This window comes from Terrapene carolina, unplaced genomic scaffold, assembly GCF_002925995.2.
Source record: "Terrapene carolina triunguis isolate 2854851 unplaced genomic scaffold, T_m_triunguis-2.0 Scaffold210, whole genome shotgun sequence".
Classification (NCBI taxonomy): Eukaryota; Metazoa; Chordata; order Testudines; family Emydidae; genus Terrapene; species Terrapene triunguis.
Window position 1 is genome coordinate 3,570,954 of NW_020664561.1, and position 17,052 is coordinate 3,588,005.

Sequence of the window (17,052 nt, forward strand, 5' to 3'; positions counted from 1 at the left end):
TTTCAGTGCCCCTTTTGGGAGCACCCTGCCTCCTGAGGGCAACCTTACCACACCAGACAGCAGCATGGGTGATGCTGGATCAAATCTCAGCAGAGGTGTATTCAGAATCACAGCTGGGGAGATCCTCAGCTGAATCAGTGTGCAGCTGAGCCTTCCTAGCAAAGTGTCCGCTCACTTCAGCAAAGCACGTCAACCCAGGGGTAAGTGCTTTTCTGTACTGGGTGCCTTAAACAGTGTCTGGGGAAGGGGTTTTGTTGTCTAGAAGCCTGGACAGGGCGCTCTCAGGACAGAGGAGCTAACTTTGGTTGTGTTGTCTGTTTATAGAGGTTTGGGTTGTGAGGGGGAAGCGTTGAGATTTAGGGCTCATGAAGGGAATGGGACCAGAGCTTGGGTGTTGGTTTTGTTTTGGGTGAATGAGAACCTTGTAAAATAAACCTAAATTTCCAGAAGTATTTTCTTGATCAGAGCCTCGTGTAAAGTTTTGCCCTTTATGGGATAATCCTATAGAATTGAAATTATATCCCTGATATAGATTGAGTCAAAAAAGTGTGTAAAAAGGCACTTATTTTTGAAATTGTGTAGCCCTTTTGCATAAGTACAGCTAAACCTGGCCCTGCCAAGGTATCTACATATCCATTGTAATACATAGTGTGTTGTTATTGCAGATCCCTGCCAGAATGGCGCTTCGTGTGTGGATGGGGTGAACTCTTTCTTATGCACTTGTCTGCCTGGGTTCCAGGGAGATAAGTGTCAGACCGATATAAATGAATGTCTGAGTGAACCATGCAAGAATGGAGGCACCTGCACAGACTATGTCAACAGCTACACCTGCAAGTGTCAGGCAGGGTTTGAGGGGACCCACTGTGAGAACAACATTGATGAGTGTACCGAGACGTAAGTATATGTTTAAATATGGAGGGAGGGAGAGAATAGAGACAGAACACTGTCCAGTGGCTTAAGGCAGTCATGTTCAGGAACAACCCTGGGGACTGCTGTTTTCCTGCCTGGTGTTGTTGGGACATGCTTGAGCCTCAGAGACCAGGGATGCTTGCCTAGCTTGTGCTTGCGAGAAGGCTATGCTCTCCAAAGGTACCAGCTCAGATAGAACTACATGTCTGGGTCTGTGCTCATTGTGCAAGTCCAGGTGGCAAATCCCATAGTTTAGAAGTTTTGGCCCACTGTAACCAGTTACCAGTAGGTTGTGCGCCTAGTGCATGTGGGTGTGAATACCGCCCCCTTCCATTTTGTGATCAGTTCCTCCTTGATTCCGCTTAACAAAGGAGCTTCGGTTGGTGACCTGGTTCCACAGGGAGAGACACTTCCAGTGCTGTTGCATTTAGTTAATTTTGTCTCTCATGTACTCAGTTAAGAAGCATGCATCCTAGTATATTAAGGGAATTGGCTAAAATTTGTTGAACCATCCACTTCATATTTTTGAAATATAATGGACTACTGGGAAGGTACTATCAGTCTGGAAAGCAAATGAGTTTACATTTACAATAGAGGTTTATGCATAAGACTGCCATATGTGACTGGGTTTTTTTGGTTAGGATTGCTTTTTTGGGTAGAATTACTAAATTAGTGGGTAAAAGTAATGTCAGATGTAAAATAAAGTATTTGCCACTGTCTCAGTGTAACTTGAAAAATTAATTCAAATTGTCTTGGATAGGATCACTATTATATGGATTAAAAAGTTAAGACTAAACAAACAGGATTGATTAACCCTGTACCAAGCTGGAGGGAGGGGAGGATTACTGGTGGGGTAATACAGGCATTGGGGGTGGGCCTGATGTTATTTAATGTGTTTGTGAGTGATTGTGAGGAGGGAATTTATCTCTATTGAAATGTGCAGATGGAGCTAAAAAGGAGTTGTCAATACTGAGGAGGACAGAGAAAATACAGATTGAGCTAGAGAACTCAGGATTACGGTCTGAAAATAGTGGAAGCTAATTAAAAACAGGAACCATTAAGAGCTTATGAAGAGGCAACTAGGAGGCTTGGGACATAACTCCTCAAATGTTGCATCTGGAAGGGTGTAAGCATCAAGGAGAGGAACTGAGTAGAACTAACTTGGAGTAATGGGACCAAAATTAAGAGAACTTAAATTGGGGGGGGGGGGGAAATCTTCCTGAGAGATGTATTAGTCAACAGTTTCCAAACTTTATTGGTTCATATACATGTGTTGTTATCTGGACCGGTGATCTGCTAGGTCACTCCAATCCTTGACTCTGGGAGCCAGCCTTACCCTGCTCTGCTGTGAGAACCCCCCCACTCCTGGGCTGTTCACGCACAGCCTCTGGCATGTAAGCTGTTCCTTGGATTGTGCAACCGAATGACACTAGCCAATATCTCCAGCCCCAGACACAACCCTAGGAACCTCCGTGTGTCCAGTTATGCTCGCTGGATGCTGCAAGCTTATATGAATTTGTCAGTTTAACAAAGAAATTGATATGTACCAGGCTTGTTATCCCAAGAGAAGTCTCTGACATGCTTCAAACCAAACGCACTGCTTCAGGTAGAATAAACAAATTTATTAACTATGAAAGATAGATTTTAAGTGATTATAAGTCAAAGCATAACAAGTTGGATTTGGTCAAATGAAATAAAAGCAAAACTTAGCTGATCTTAATACTTTCAATGCCCTTACCAACTTAGATGCTTCTCGCCACAGGCTGGTTGGTTGCCCTTCAGCCAGGCTCTCCCCTTTGATCAGCGCTTCAGTCGCTTGGTGGAGGTGGTGTCTGTAGATGTAGGTGGAAGAGAGAGAGCGCATGGCAAATGTCTCTCCCTTTTATCATGTTCTTTGTTCACTCTTGGCTTTGTTCCCCCCCCCCAGAGTCAGGTGAGCATTACCTCATCGCAGTCCCAAACTGGCCAAAGGAAGGGGGGTGACTCACTCGAGAGTCCAACAGATCCTTTTGCTGCTGCCTAGGCCAGCGCCCTTTGTTCCTGTGAGGCTGGGCTGGGTTTGTCCCATACCTGCCCTGATGAGGTGTGAACTGCCTCTCTGCTCTTGGAGAGTTTTTGCCTGGGCTTATTTTAAGCCATGAGGATACATTTTCGGCCTCACAACTACATACATGAAATTATAACCTATAAACTTACTATAACATTACTGTAACAACAATGCTCAGTGCATCATGAGCCTTCTGAAGACACCCGACATGACAAACTTTGCATTAGATACCACACAAGCATTTTACAAGGATGAACATGGGGGTGCTGGGTGTTCCCCTGAGGTACAGAGCGTCACAATGCCACCTTTTTTAAAAACAAACAAACTTATCTTTGAAGTACCACATGCAGATTTTTCCATTTTGTGGACATTTATTTTAGCTCTTAATAAGTGTAACTTAAGTATTTCTAGACTGTATAGTAAAATAAATACCTAGCGAAACCTAAAATGTTATATTATGACATCATTTTCAAGCCCTTCAGGTTGTTAGACAGCGAATGAAAAAAACCACAATGAAGCAGCCATTATTATTACAATCAGCCATGATTATTATTTCTCTTGTGTTACTGAAATTGCAAGAAACAATTAATATATATTTGTCATATTGATATATTTTGGTGTGCTGTTGAACTACGTCAATGGCTTGATTTTTTAATTTGCATAATTTAAGTTGGAAGCTTATATGGATTATTGTTGGACATGGGGCAAAATTCATTTTGCTTCCCTTTTACAAAATTTAAATCAAGAAAAATTACAAAACATGATGAGTAGTTCTCAGAGAAGACAAAAAAGTAAAGGGTGTGCTTGCCTTATGGAACATAGCTGCTTTGTCAGAGGAGAATTGTGAGCTTTAGCCGAAGGTCTGGTGCTACATTGAGGTTTATCCTATATTTGTTGTTAACGGTGATAAAGATAGAAAAAAGTCTCACATAGATACATAGTGCTGAAGGGCATAACAAAATTTCATAGCTCTGCCAGAGCAAAGCACCTCTCTCCGAGCTTGTCTACACTATGCAGCTTTTAGTGACAAGGCTGTGTTGACACAGCCTTGTCGCTAAAAGTCAGCGTGTGAATGCTCTTTTGCGGTATTTTGTCGGCACTTTTGCCGACATAATACTTCCAGCCCCGCGAGCGGCATAAGCTTTGTCGGCAGGAGAGCGCTCCTGCCGACAAAGCCGCATTTACACTGCCGCTTGCGTCGGCAACACTTTTGTCTTTCACGGGGAGGCTTTTTTAAGTACCCGCAAAAGACAAAAGTTTTGGTGACAACTGTGCAATGTAGACATACCCTCCTTCTCAGCCAAAAGGCACAGAGCTGCACTTTGTTGAATTTGAGTTTGAATGCACCATCACATGACAATCACCTCCTCCTTTCCCTTTGCTGAGAAGCCACCTGGCAGGGTATTGTCTTGTCTTGAAAATGGGTCCCAGATCCATTTTTCACTTGTTACACTGGTGGGAGAGTTTTCATTAAACTAGATGACCAAATTCAGGCATTTTTCTCTGATCTCAGTAGTGAGGTCAGGATGAATTTTGTGGAGAAGTTTTTGATGATTGCTTCCCAATTCATTTCTCCTAACTGAAAATAAGCATGAGTTCAACACCCAGATTTTAATAGAACCTTTAAAGCCTGATCCAGAATCACTATCAGATTGACAGGCATTTTTAGCAAGTAGTGCCTCACAATGAATACAGCAGCAAGTGAACTTGGCATTAGGTGCCAGTTGAATTTTTGCCAAAACACCACCAAATTTCCCAGTCAGGGCTCTAGGTCTCTCAGAGCACAGAAATGCAATTTTGCCACTCTACACCATTTGCTATGATAAACTCATTCAGTTTGTTAAATTTCTTCTACCATTGAACATCTTGTTAGAGATTCACAAAACAAGAATTCTTTTACTGGTGTTTGATTGAAACATGATTCAATAGAAAAAAGTTGTAGGCATTGGAGGGAATTTAGAGAAAAGCAGCAAAACTAGTAGTAGGATAGATTTGAGGAAAGTTTAAAGGAATTACATATGTAAAACTTGGCTAGGTGCAATAAAAGTGACTGTCTACAAAACACAACCAAAAGCTGTTTACACCTGGGAAGCAGAGGTATTACTGAGGAGTAATAGAATCAAATATAGATGAGGAAAATTTAGGCTAATAAGAGATTTAACCTTCTTGAATAGTCTCTCTAGACAAGCAATGGAATCCTCACTGCTTGGGTTATTTAAAGCTTCAGAGGTCAGGGCTTTGTTCTGCAAATGTAAAGTAGGGGTCACTCCTGTGTGTTCTGGGGTGCATAGCCAGATGTAGCAGACTCGGAACAAAAAATGGTTTGGTGTGCCCGCTCCCCAAAGCACACATGGTACTCTCTGGTCTAAGAAATCTGCCTCACAAACTTGTCTTTGATCAGCAAAATAGACTGAGCTTCAGTCTAAAAGATGACTTGGTACTTATACACTGTGATCTACATGGAGGGGAGAATTCGAACAAAGGGCGAACAAGAGCCAGTTGCTGGAAGCAGAAGCTAGATAAATTCAAACTGGAAATAAGATGCACCTTTTAAAGTGAGGGTAATTAACTAGGAACAATTTATCCAGGGATATGGTGGATTCTCCATCACCTTGTCTTTAAATTGAGATTGGGTGTCTCTCCAGAGAAATGCTTCTAGCTCAACCAGAAGTCATGGGCTTGATGCAGGAATCAGCTTGGTCAAAGATGCAGAGAGTAAGGCCAGAAGAGACCATTATAATCATCTAGTCTGACCTGCTGTGTAACACAGGCCATAGAATTTCACCAACTCTAACCCCACCACCATGAGAACTCTCTTCTGCCGAAATAACACTAGTTCCTTTGCATTTCGGTCACATGGTTACACATTGGTATGGAATGCCTCTGCCCATGCTGTACCCTAGTCTCTGGAGAACTAGGCTAGTGGCTCTATCACAGCACAAAATTCACAGTATGGCAAACAATGGAGTGGACTGACAAAGCCATAGTAAGTATGCTGTAGGCCAGCCAAGGGACAGAGCAGATGATCCAATACAGCTGTTTATCTCTCTGTTGTCTGTATGTCCTATAGAAAATCTTTGGCTGTCAGTTAACTTGCAGTTTGTCATAGCTGAGTTTTGTTTTCATGTTTATTTGTTTTCCAGTTCTTGTTTCAATGGAGCCACTTGTGTGGATGGGATCAACTCCTTTTCCTGCCAGTGCCCGGTGGGATTCACTGGGGCCTTCTGCGTGATGGAAATTAATGAATGCGATTCCCATCCTTGTTTGAACAAAGGGACTTGTGTGGATAGCCTGGGGACCTACCAGTGCATCTGTCCCTTGGGTTACACTGGGAAAGACTGCCAAGTAAGTGGCATTGAGTTCAGACTGTTAAAGCAATTATTTTGTCTGGTCCGTTCTCACTTAACATTTTCATTTGAACTGTTACACAGCAGAAACAGTGTACAGCTGGCGTAGACACGGCTCACCGTGTCTAGTACTTTCTGTAATAAAGCCTCTGACCCTGCTAAAACCCTTGTTCTAACAGGGGCTTCTTATGCTTCCAACATTGGGTATTCCACACAGCTTGGGTCTGTCCACTTTAGTAGTCACACCATGTTCAGCCACAATTTGAGAGGGAGGAAGCCATATCTGTTAACAAATGAGGCACACGCTCTGTAGAGAAGACAGCATCAAGACTTTTCCAGGTTAGTTCTCTACTCAAACCAGAAGGGGTATTAGCTCTGAATATAGTGGTGGCTGGGTTTCATTCTATGTGTAAACTTGCCTTGCTTGAGGTCAGAGTCTGTGTTTAAATGAGGTAGGCCCCACTTGGATGGAAACACACAGATCTGGGTAACAAAGCCCACAATTAGCTGTAGTAACTATATAGTAACTTTCCTGGTAACTATGCCCTAGTCTACACTGCAAACTTATACTGGTATAACTATGTTGCTCGGGGTATGGATTTTCCACACCCCAGAGCGACATATACCAACCTAACCCCTGCTGTAGACAGCACTATGTCACTGGGAGGGCTTCTCACATCGACACAGCTACTTCCTCCCGGGGAGGTAGATTACGTACGCTCTCCAGTTGCCATAGGTAGCATTTTCACTGGCAGCTGCGCCGCTGCAGCACTATAAGTGTAGACAAGCCCTATGATAGATGCAGCTGTGTGTTCTCAAACTAAAGTTTTCCACAAAGAACCAATCAAGGTAATTGGAACAAACATCCTGTCTGGATCACAGACAATCAAAGGAACTCTTGTACGGGAATAACTGACATGATCATCCAGTGCATTAGATTCAGTAAAACTAAAATAGCACAATGAAGCGGTTTTGAATTCAGTAAGTGGGGTTTCCCATTGTACAGTATACCTGTAATAAACGTCAAAGCTGCTGCTCTGTTCTGCAAAAGATTCATCAGTGATTACCAAACATCTCTGCATGAATTTGACATAACATGACTGAAGTTTAAGGAAGTGGTAGGAAGCAAGCAACTGAACTGAGTTAATCAAAACTGATAACGCTGATAACATTCAAACAGTGTTTGAATTTTACTTCCGAAAGGATTCGTGCTTATCTCAGTCTTGCCACTCAGTTCTTTTAACTGCAGAAAATCTGTTTGTATTAATTCAAAATAAAATGTGTCATTAAATGAAACTTGGCTTATTGATGTGGACATAGAGCACTAAGTTTCATTCTGCCAGTAAGACATTTGTGATGCTACTGTAATTGAAACATAGCCATGATGCTTTAGGTCTCTGTTCCAGCCTTGCAACAGTGAGCTTCAGCATTGACTTCATTCAAGAGCAGGCTGATGAGCTCTGTCATTTATACGGTGTCAAGTATCAGGGGGTAGCTGTGTTGGTCTGTATCCACAAAAACAACAAGGAGTCCGGTGGCACCTTAAAGACTAACAGATTTATTTGGGCATAAGCTTTCGTGGGTAAAAAACCCCACTTCTTCAGGTGCATGGAGTGAAAATTACAGATGCAGGCATTATATACTGACACATGAAGAGAAGGGAGTTACCTCACAAGTGGAGAACCAGTGTTGACAGGGCCAATTCGATCAGGGTGGATGTAGTCCACTCCCAAAAATTGATGAGGGGTGTCAATTCCAGGAGAGGCAAAGCTGCTTTTGTAGTGAGCCAGCCACTCCCAGTCCCTATTTAAGCCCAAATTAATGGTGTTAAATTTGCAAATGAATTTTAGTTCTACAGTTTCTCTTTGAAGTCTGTTTCTGAATTTTTTTTGTTCAAGGATGGCTACTTTTAAATCTGTTATAGAATGTCCAGGTAGATTGAAGTGTTCTCCTACTGGCTTTTGTATGTTACCATTCCTGATGTCCGATTTGTGTCCATTTATTCTTTTCTTAGACTCCTTGTTGTTTCTGTCATTTATAGACAATCTGGGAGTGTCATAAAAACTGCCAGGCAAAGATTGCAACTTCATGAGAATTTGCAACTTTCCTTTATGCTTACATGGCTTTGTAACACCATGAGCAATTTTTGGAACACTTTATAGTAGGTATACTGCTTGACACTTAACCTAGCAAGTTGGCTGCTAGATGCTGCCAATTAATAAAAACAAACAAACAAACCCAACAACAACTGATTAATGCAAGATATTTAGTCAGACATGAGAAATAACCCAATGATGGCTACAAGTATCCTCACAGGAAAATACTCAATACTATTGTTTTTTGAAAAAGAAAACACAACATGGTGTCCAAGAATGCAGAGAAGTATGACAATAAAGCCTTTGCCATTTACAGAGACCATGAAAATAAAATGTAGAAGACGAGAACTTCTCAGTCTGAACACCTGGCCTGTGGAGTCTCTGCACACTACTTAAAACCTCACCAAGAAACCTAGCATTAAAGATAGTCCCAAAATACTGTAAAGTTCAGTAGTTCCTCTGCTGCCATCATGTACCTTGTGATTGGTGGAAAAAATACTTAATGTTCCTGCTTCCTAATGTTACTGGGTAGACCTCTGAGGAAATTTCTGTTTTCACAATGAACACAAGAAGGAGTTTGATCATATCATAACATGCATTGTTTATGACAAGGAACTCTAGACTCCCTGAATTTACTAACACCATTGGCGGGATTTAACAGACTACAGGCTGCAGACATTATAGTTTGTGTCTGTGGAACGTAGGCTTGATATAATTAATGAAGAGCTGGAACAACAAGGACTAAATAAAATGAATGAGAAGCTATAGAAACCTGTACGTTAAGTAACCAATAACTCGTTACAAGTGCAAAGGTCACAGATTAAGCCCAGAAAAGAAAGGACTGAAACATGGATAAATTCATTCCTTTCATACTTGACAATCCAGATTTCTCTTCCAAATCTGTCTGAGAAGGAGGCTGACGTAATTCACATCTAGGTGCTGAGAAAGCAAATAAACTGGTAAAGGTGTATTGTCATCTCAGATTGTTGTTTGGAGTGGTGGTGTAGCTGGTTGGTCCAAGCAGAGCTCTGTGTAGCTCCAAAGCGTGTCTCTTGCACGAGTAGAAGTTGGTCCAATAAAAGATATTACCTCACCCACCTTATCTCTATTGTTATCTCAGGACAGAGCTGTTGGAGTGGCAAGCCTAATTAGTTGAGTGGGAACTCAGTTGTTTTGTGTCTTTCGTACAGAATTGGAAATTCTTTATTTTGAACAATGCATTCCTTGTTTATGTTTAAGAAATCAATAGGCCCAGTATTCTTTTATCCCTTTACCAAGAGTGTGGAATGTTGGGGAAAAGCAGGAGACTTCAGAAAGAATGAGCTCTTGCAAAGGGGGGAATAAATAGGCAGGGGAAGCTAATGAGGCAGGTGATGGAGGCAAAGAGCGTAAATGACTTCGACATCTCACTCCCTTCCTGGAAAAGGAAGAAATTGGGGTGCAGGGATTCAGAGAAAAATGTGGATTCTGGGATTGTTGACTTACTGAGGCTTCCTGATAATGTGAAGGTGGGAGCCTGGGAAGAGGCAAAAATGATTCTCCAAGGGCTTAGATGTGAGAAACATTTTAACAAATCATCATTGAAATTAAATCTTCATGCTTCCATTGGTAATATCACTTCTCTGTCCGCCTGCTCACTTTGCTGATGGCACGTATCACCTTGGTTCTGTCAGGGAGGGTCCCAGGTGAGAGCTCAAAAGTGGGCAGCATGCTTCCTTTCTCAGTGCCTGGAGCATCAGTTCTGCTGAGTTTGCCTGGACAAAGAAAGCATGTAGTTGAGATCAGAGTACCCTCTTGGGGCCAGGTATCTCTCTGGTTTCATCGAGAGGAAGACTCAGGCAGGTGACATTGTCCCAGTCTGGCATAGAGGGGCAAAGGTGAAAAACTGACATTGCATGCACTGTTTGGATTCAGGGACTTAGAGACAGGTCCTATCAAGGAGTTGGCTGGCTAGCTGGCTGGGGAATTTCCTTTGCAGTGCCTTCTCCAACCTACTGCTTTGAATACTGTTTTTCTACTTCTCAGTTGTTTGATCTGTTTTTTCAGACACTCATGGATCTGTGCAGCAAGTCTCCCTGTAAGAACAAAGGCACATGCGTCCAGAGGAAAACCCAGTCTCAATGCATCTGTCCACCTGGTTGGACTGGCGCCTATTGTGACGTGCCCAACGTCTCCTGTCAGGTGGCTGCTTCACAGAGGGGTAAGTAGTGCTCTTCTGTGCTTGTAGCAAACAGTAGTTCTCAAAGTATTGTCATTGCGGATCTCCCCTCCTGAGATGCATTTGGAATCTGGGACATGTTTGCCCTTATGGGGCCACAGAGAAGCAGTATTAAGCTGTGGAAGGCTCTAGGTGAGGTTTTATAAGGAGATATGGCCCCCAGACACCCTCTGTCCCTTCCACCCAGTGAAGCATTAAGTCCAAACTCCCTCTGATTCCTTCAGTTTGTTTATTGAACACTTTTCTTCTCCCTAGTTAGTGACTAGTTCTGAGGGAAAGCTAGCAACAGCTCACACTCCCCTAAGTCTGTGTTCATAGAATCATAGAATATTAGGGTTAGAAGAGACCTCAGGAGGTCATCTAGTCCAATCCCTTGCTCAAAGCAGGACCAACTAAATCATCCCAGCTAGGGCTTTGTCAAGCCAGGCCTTAAAAACATCTAAGGATGGAGATTCCACCACCTTCCTAGGTAACCCGTTCCAGTGCTTCACCACCCTCCTAGTGAAATAGTGTTTCCTAATATCAAACCTAGACCTCCCGCACTGCAACTTGAGACCATTGCTCCTTGTTCTGTCATCTGACACCACCAAGAATAGCCTAGCTTCATCCTGTTTGGAACCCCCCTTCAGGTAGTTGAAGGCTGCTATCAAATCCCCGCTCACTCTTCTCTTCTGCAGACTAAATAACCCCAGTTCCCTCAGCCTCTCCTCGTAAGTCATGTGCCCCAGCCCCCTAACCATTTCTGTTGCCCTCCGCTGGACTCTCTCCAATTTGTCCATATCCCTTCTGTAGTGGGGGGACCAAAACTGGACTCAATACTCCAGGTGTGGCCTCACCAGTGCCGAATAGAGGGGAATAATCACTTCCCTCGATCTGCTGGCAATGCTCCTACTAATACAGCCCAATATGCCATTGGCCTTCTTGGCAACAAGGGCACACTGCTGACTCATATCCAGCTTCTCGTCCACTATAATCCCCAGGTCCTTTTCTGCAGAACTGCTGCTTAGCCAGTTGGTCCCCAGCCTGTAGTGGTGCATGGGATTCTTCCTTCCTAAGTGCAGGACTCTGCACTTGTCCTTGTTGAACCTCATCAGATTTCTTTTTTTCAGTGTTCAGGGTTTCAGTAATCTCTGTTCCATAAGGGCTGCCCCTTTGAATGCTGTTGGACTAATTTGTTTTTGTGCCCTTCTGGTGAATCCCCAAAAGACCAAGTTGAAACCCTGCCCTCCTTGTAGGTGAAAGAGGTCTGTTACACATCTGATGCCTTAAATATGTGGTTGAGGGATATTGGTCAGTAGATGCTTCATCTGCCTACAACTTTTGGGCCCATACTCCATTACCAAATTCAAATAATGCAGATGAAAAAAACCTGATGCTAATGGAATGTGCTGCAGAGTCTTCCTAGAAGAGTCATCTTGGAACAAATCCAATTCTGGTTCCAAGAATGTCTGGAAGAGGTATTCTCAATACAAGGGGTGAGAAGGGCTTCTCCGGCAGGTGATGAGGATGGGGTGGAAACCAGTCTTTGCACACTTCGTTTTATGTACATTTTAGATGCAGAGACTCACCAAGTGGCAAAATATCTAGTGATATGAATAAAAGTATCCAAGCTCGCACTGCCAGTCATTGTCTGCCATGGGGCTAGTGGCAGTGTCCTGTCCAGAATCTGGGTGATTCTTTGTCAGGGTGAACAGTCTTGTTTTAAAGAATAGTTCCTGGGGTAGAAGTTTTGTGTGGGTTGGGTCTAGCCGTAAGTATTCCCAGGTGAACTCGTGACTATGAGGGCGCTTGGGAGCATTTTCTCCGAAATGTTGCTTTGAGATGGCTGCTTACTTTGCTTAATTAATTTTGATTGTAGGAGTCCCCGTAGACCAATTGTGTCAGCATTCTGGCATTTGCTTTGATGTGGGAAACAGTCATCGCTGCCAATGCCACATGGACTACACTGGCAGCTACTGTGAAGAGCAGTTGGACGAATGCACCTCCAATCCATGCCAGAACGGTGCCACCTGCCGTGACTATCTCGGGGGATATCAGTGTGAGGTAAAGCTGGATGATGCATAAGGGACAAAAGGAAGATGCTTAGCTCTTACTGACCTCCATTTTCATTGTACAAATCTTCACTCACATCCTATCATTTTTACTGTGATCTGTTTCCCATAATGGTTACCAGGTCCTTTGCAAGTGTATCTGATCATTTCCCAAACAACACTGAGACCTGGGGCATGTCTACACTTGCCGTTTAAAGCAGAAGAAGTCCCTTTTTTGCTCAAAAACCATGGGAGCATCTACACTTGCCAATGACTTTTTGCAGCGAAACTCAGAAGTTTCGCTGCAAAAAGAAAACTACCTCCACGAGAGGCATACAGCTCTTATCAGTGATGCTTTTGTGGTGATGTGCAAGTGAAGACACATTCTTCCTGTTTACACAGCTTTTAGCCTCCGGAGGATGTCCCACAGTGCCTAGGCGACCACTCTAGCCAGCAGCTCTGCTGCCAGGTAAACAGACATCCACCCCTCCCCCTGTAAAGCCCCGGGAACTTTGAAACTCCCTTTTCTGTTTTCTTGGCAAGTGCTCACATATCTGGCCAGGTGACAATGCCTGCTCCACCGAGCAAGTGATTCCCTGTTTGGAGCAATGCTGAGCTACTGGAGCTTATCAGTGTTTGGGGAGAGGAGGCTGTGCAGGGACCCAGGATGCCCGTGATCACACACCCCCCTTCCCACAAGACCCATCATCAAACTGGAGAGAGCTGCACTGTGGGATAGTTGCCCTAGAGTGCTGCTCTCATCTGCGATGAAAGTGCTGCTAATGTAAACACTCTCTGACCCCTGAGGAATTAAGTGAATACACAAACCAGCCCTTTACTTTCACCGATTCCCTATCATCGGTGAAACTTACAGTGCAAAAACTTTGCAAGTGTAGACATACCCTTACTCAAGTTGTGTTTGGTATGCACAAGACGTACCCAAGACAATTACTGTACCTGAACTGTAAGCAAAGAGTGACAATTAAAGAGCAATGTGTGTCCCCTCGTAGGGTAGAGCAGTCGTTCTCAAACTTTTGTGCTGGTGACCCCTTTCACATAGCAAGCCTCTGAGTGCAACCCCCCTATAAATTTAAAAACACATTTTTTTATATATTTAACACCATTATAAATGTGGAGGCTGACCGCGACCCCCCCCATATAATAACCTCGTGACCCCCTAAGGGGTCCCGACCCCCAGGTTGAGAACCCCTGGGGTAGAGGAAGGTGTTGGGTCCTTTCTCCTTCTAGAGGAGAATAAGTGCCATGTTAATGACATTTTCCGATTATATTTAATGAGAAGAGTTCTATGTACCAGTTAGTCATAGTCCAAAGAGCTCTAAAGCTATTAGAAATGTGGTCAAACAGCAAAACAAGGTTTCATGTGGCGAAAAACGCAGCTAATACATCTGAGAATAAGTTGAAACTTGGATACTGGCAGGGAGAGAGGCAGCACTCCAGAAGGACCTTCCGGCTGATAGTGGACGGTATTCAGTATAAGGCGATATGGTAGCTAGTTACTAAAATGTTATGCCCCCAGGGGGATGGATTTCTTCACCTCTCCCATCCCTGACTTCTGTGATTACATGAAAATAAACTAGAACATATTACAAAATTTCCTATACTCATCTTGCTAGGAAAGTGGGGTCCACTGGCCTCCCAGGTTGGGAAGTGCCTCCAAGTCCTCTCCCTGATCCCTATGGCTGATATACAGGGCTGTGTGGATTGACTCCAGAGGTTATTGTGTCCAACCCTCATTCCCAGGCCCTTGAGAATGGTGGTACATGCAGGATTTTGGAGGCACATTTCGTGAGGGGGTTGCATTTACATAACACTTAAAACACAAGTCAACTTCTACAGCAGCTGAATCTAATCAGGAGTTCCATGGGTGTCATGTGAGATTCTAGTATGCAATGTAGTTGTAGCGGTGTCAGTCCCTGGATATTAGAGAGACATGGTGTGGGAGGTAATATCTTTTATTGGACCTGAAGAAGAGCTCTTGAAAGCTTGTCTCTCTCACCAACGGAAGCTCTTCTAATAAATGATCTCGCCTCACCCACCTTGTCTCTCTCATGTTCATCCTGTAAGCTGTCCACAAGAACAAGATCGTTCGCCTTCAGACATTCAATAGTTCCTTGGTCACATTCTGTGCTTGGTTACCTATGCTGTCCCACTGAAATCACTGATGTTGCACAGCAACAAATGAGGGCAGCATTTGGCCCGCAGAGTATTTTGTCCTGTTTTAGCCTAGGGTGTGTCAGTCTCAGAGTATGCTACTGTGTTCATGCTAGGTGAAGATTATTTACACTTGTTTGGTTTTTATACCGATAGTGTGTGCCAGGGTACCAAGGAGTCAACTGTGAATACGAAATGGATGAGTGCCAATTCCAGCCCTGCCAGAATGGAGGAACCTGCATTGATCTTGTCAATCATTTCATGTGCTCCTGTCCACCAGGAACTCGGGGTAGGAAACTCAGCAATTATGTAAAAGCTACAAGAGCACTTTCTGTTCTGGTGGACTGGCTTTAATGCCATAGAGTTCCCAGGGCTTATTGTACTTCCTCATGAAGAGGGCTGTTGAGTCAAGCACTCTGAGTGCCTGAGAGACACAAATATCTTCCCTGTTACCTTTAAAAAAGGAACTGGATAAATTATAACATCAGGAATTATTTTAGCCCGGATGGTATTAGCTGTGTAAAAAGTGTGTTTAGTGCTTGCATAACTCCAGTGTCCTTTGTTCTTCAAGTTCTTAAGATTTCAGCCTCCACTTAACCTCAGTCACGGAATCCTTTTGTGGGAAGGAAGTTTGAACAAATCTGGTCTAACCTGTTCCACTGCAGCTAAACTGATTTTGATTACCCCATAGTCATCTAACAGTTGGCAAGCTTGTATATTTCAGTGATGGTGATTCCATAACCTCCATTGATAGCATGTTTGATATAACGTTTGCTCAATTTAACCTCCATTTTCCCTGCTGTACATTAAGCTACTACTGTTGGTTTTGCCATAGTAGATATAGAGAAAGGTGTTATAAAGTGCATATGGGATCAAATGTTTTCACTAGTCAGCAAATACTTATCTCCCCTTAGTCATTTTCCAAACGAAACATGCCTACTTCATTCAGCTTTTCTGCATAGATTTTGTTTCCCAAACCAGTTATAAACTTTTTATCTTCCTCAGAATCTTCTTCAGTTTCTTTTCTGAAATGTGACGCCCTTACTGGAGCACAGTTCTCCAGGTAAGGCCAAATTTGTGCCAGGTGGAGCTGAATAGATGGCTCAGACCTTAAACAGGATTATACAACTGCATAAACCATTTGCTGTGTGTTATTAAACTCTACTCCAACTCAGATCACACATTAGTATGAGTGCCCAGCAAGGATCCCCAGTCTAGATAATCACTTATTCCTATGTGAACCACTTTATATTTTTATTGAATTTCATTGATTGTTTTCAACCCATTACTAGTTCAAAGATCATTTTGCATTTCAATCCTATATACCTAAATATTAGGCTATGTTGGCATAAATGTTGCTCAGGGGTGTGAAAACACACACACACACACCCCGAGTGACATATGTTACACTGACATAAGCACTCATGTACATGGCACTGTGTCGGCGAAAGAGCTTCTGCTGCTCATGGAGGTGGTTTTATTATGCTGATGGGAGTGCTCTCTACCTTTGGCATAGCGCATCTTCATCAGACGTGCTACAGCGGCACTGTACATGTAGACATGGCCTTTGTCTGCCTGTCTAGATAGAGAGACAAGGTGGGGGCGATAATATCTTTGATTGGACCAATTTCTGTTGGTGAAAGAGAGATGCTTTCGAGCTACTCAGAGCTCTTCTTCAGGTCTAGGAAAGGTACTCAGGCCATGTCTACACGAGCACTTATGTCAGCAAAACTTTTGTCACTTGGGGGTGTGAAAAAACACCCCCCCTGAGTGACGTAAGTTACACTGACAGAAGCATTTGTGTGCACAGCGCTATGTTGATGGGAGAGCATTTCCCTACTTCCTTATACTGAAGTAATTCTGTAGTGCAGACCTGCCCTTAATTGCCAGAAGCTCAGCTTTCTTTCAGAGTTGCTGGTACAATGTATGTATGGATGCCAGCTGTTTTCAAGCCTTGGTTTTTGGGCGTGGTGTATCTGAGTTCATACACATTCTCCTGGAGTTGTTTAACTTGCAGGTGCTGCTGAGTTGCTAATCCTGAGGAAAATGTCCAAAGAGAAATGAGTTCTGAGTTCAAAGGAATGAAGAAACTGATAAATGAGCGTCCTAGAGCAGGGGTGGGCAAACCATGGCCCAAGGGCCGGATCCAGTCCATCAGGTCTTTGGATCTGGCCCGTGGGATTGCCACCCCTGTGGCCGTGCCGCTCCTGGAAGCGGCCGGCACCACGTTCTT

At 43.5% G+C, this 17,052-nt stretch overlaps 1 protein-coding gene across 1 annotated transcript in view; it reads left to right on the plus strand.

Annotated features, from left to right (window-relative positions):
• Positions 1-17,052, plus strand: part of LOC112107395 (neurogenic locus notch homolog protein 2) — a 136,782-nt gene that overhangs the window by 97,383 nt on the left and 22,347 nt on the right. The window contains exons 17-21 of the mRNA XM_024201087.3: positions 666-894; positions 6,100-6,301; positions 10,446-10,599; positions 12,476-12,660; positions 14,976-15,108. Coding sequence (XP_024056855.1) covers positions 666-894; positions 6,100-6,301; positions 10,446-10,599; positions 12,476-12,660; positions 14,976-15,108 — 903 coding nt within the window. The remainder of the gene's footprint in view (positions 1-665; positions 895-6,099; positions 6,302-10,445; positions 10,600-12,475; positions 12,661-14,975; positions 15,109-17,052) is intronic.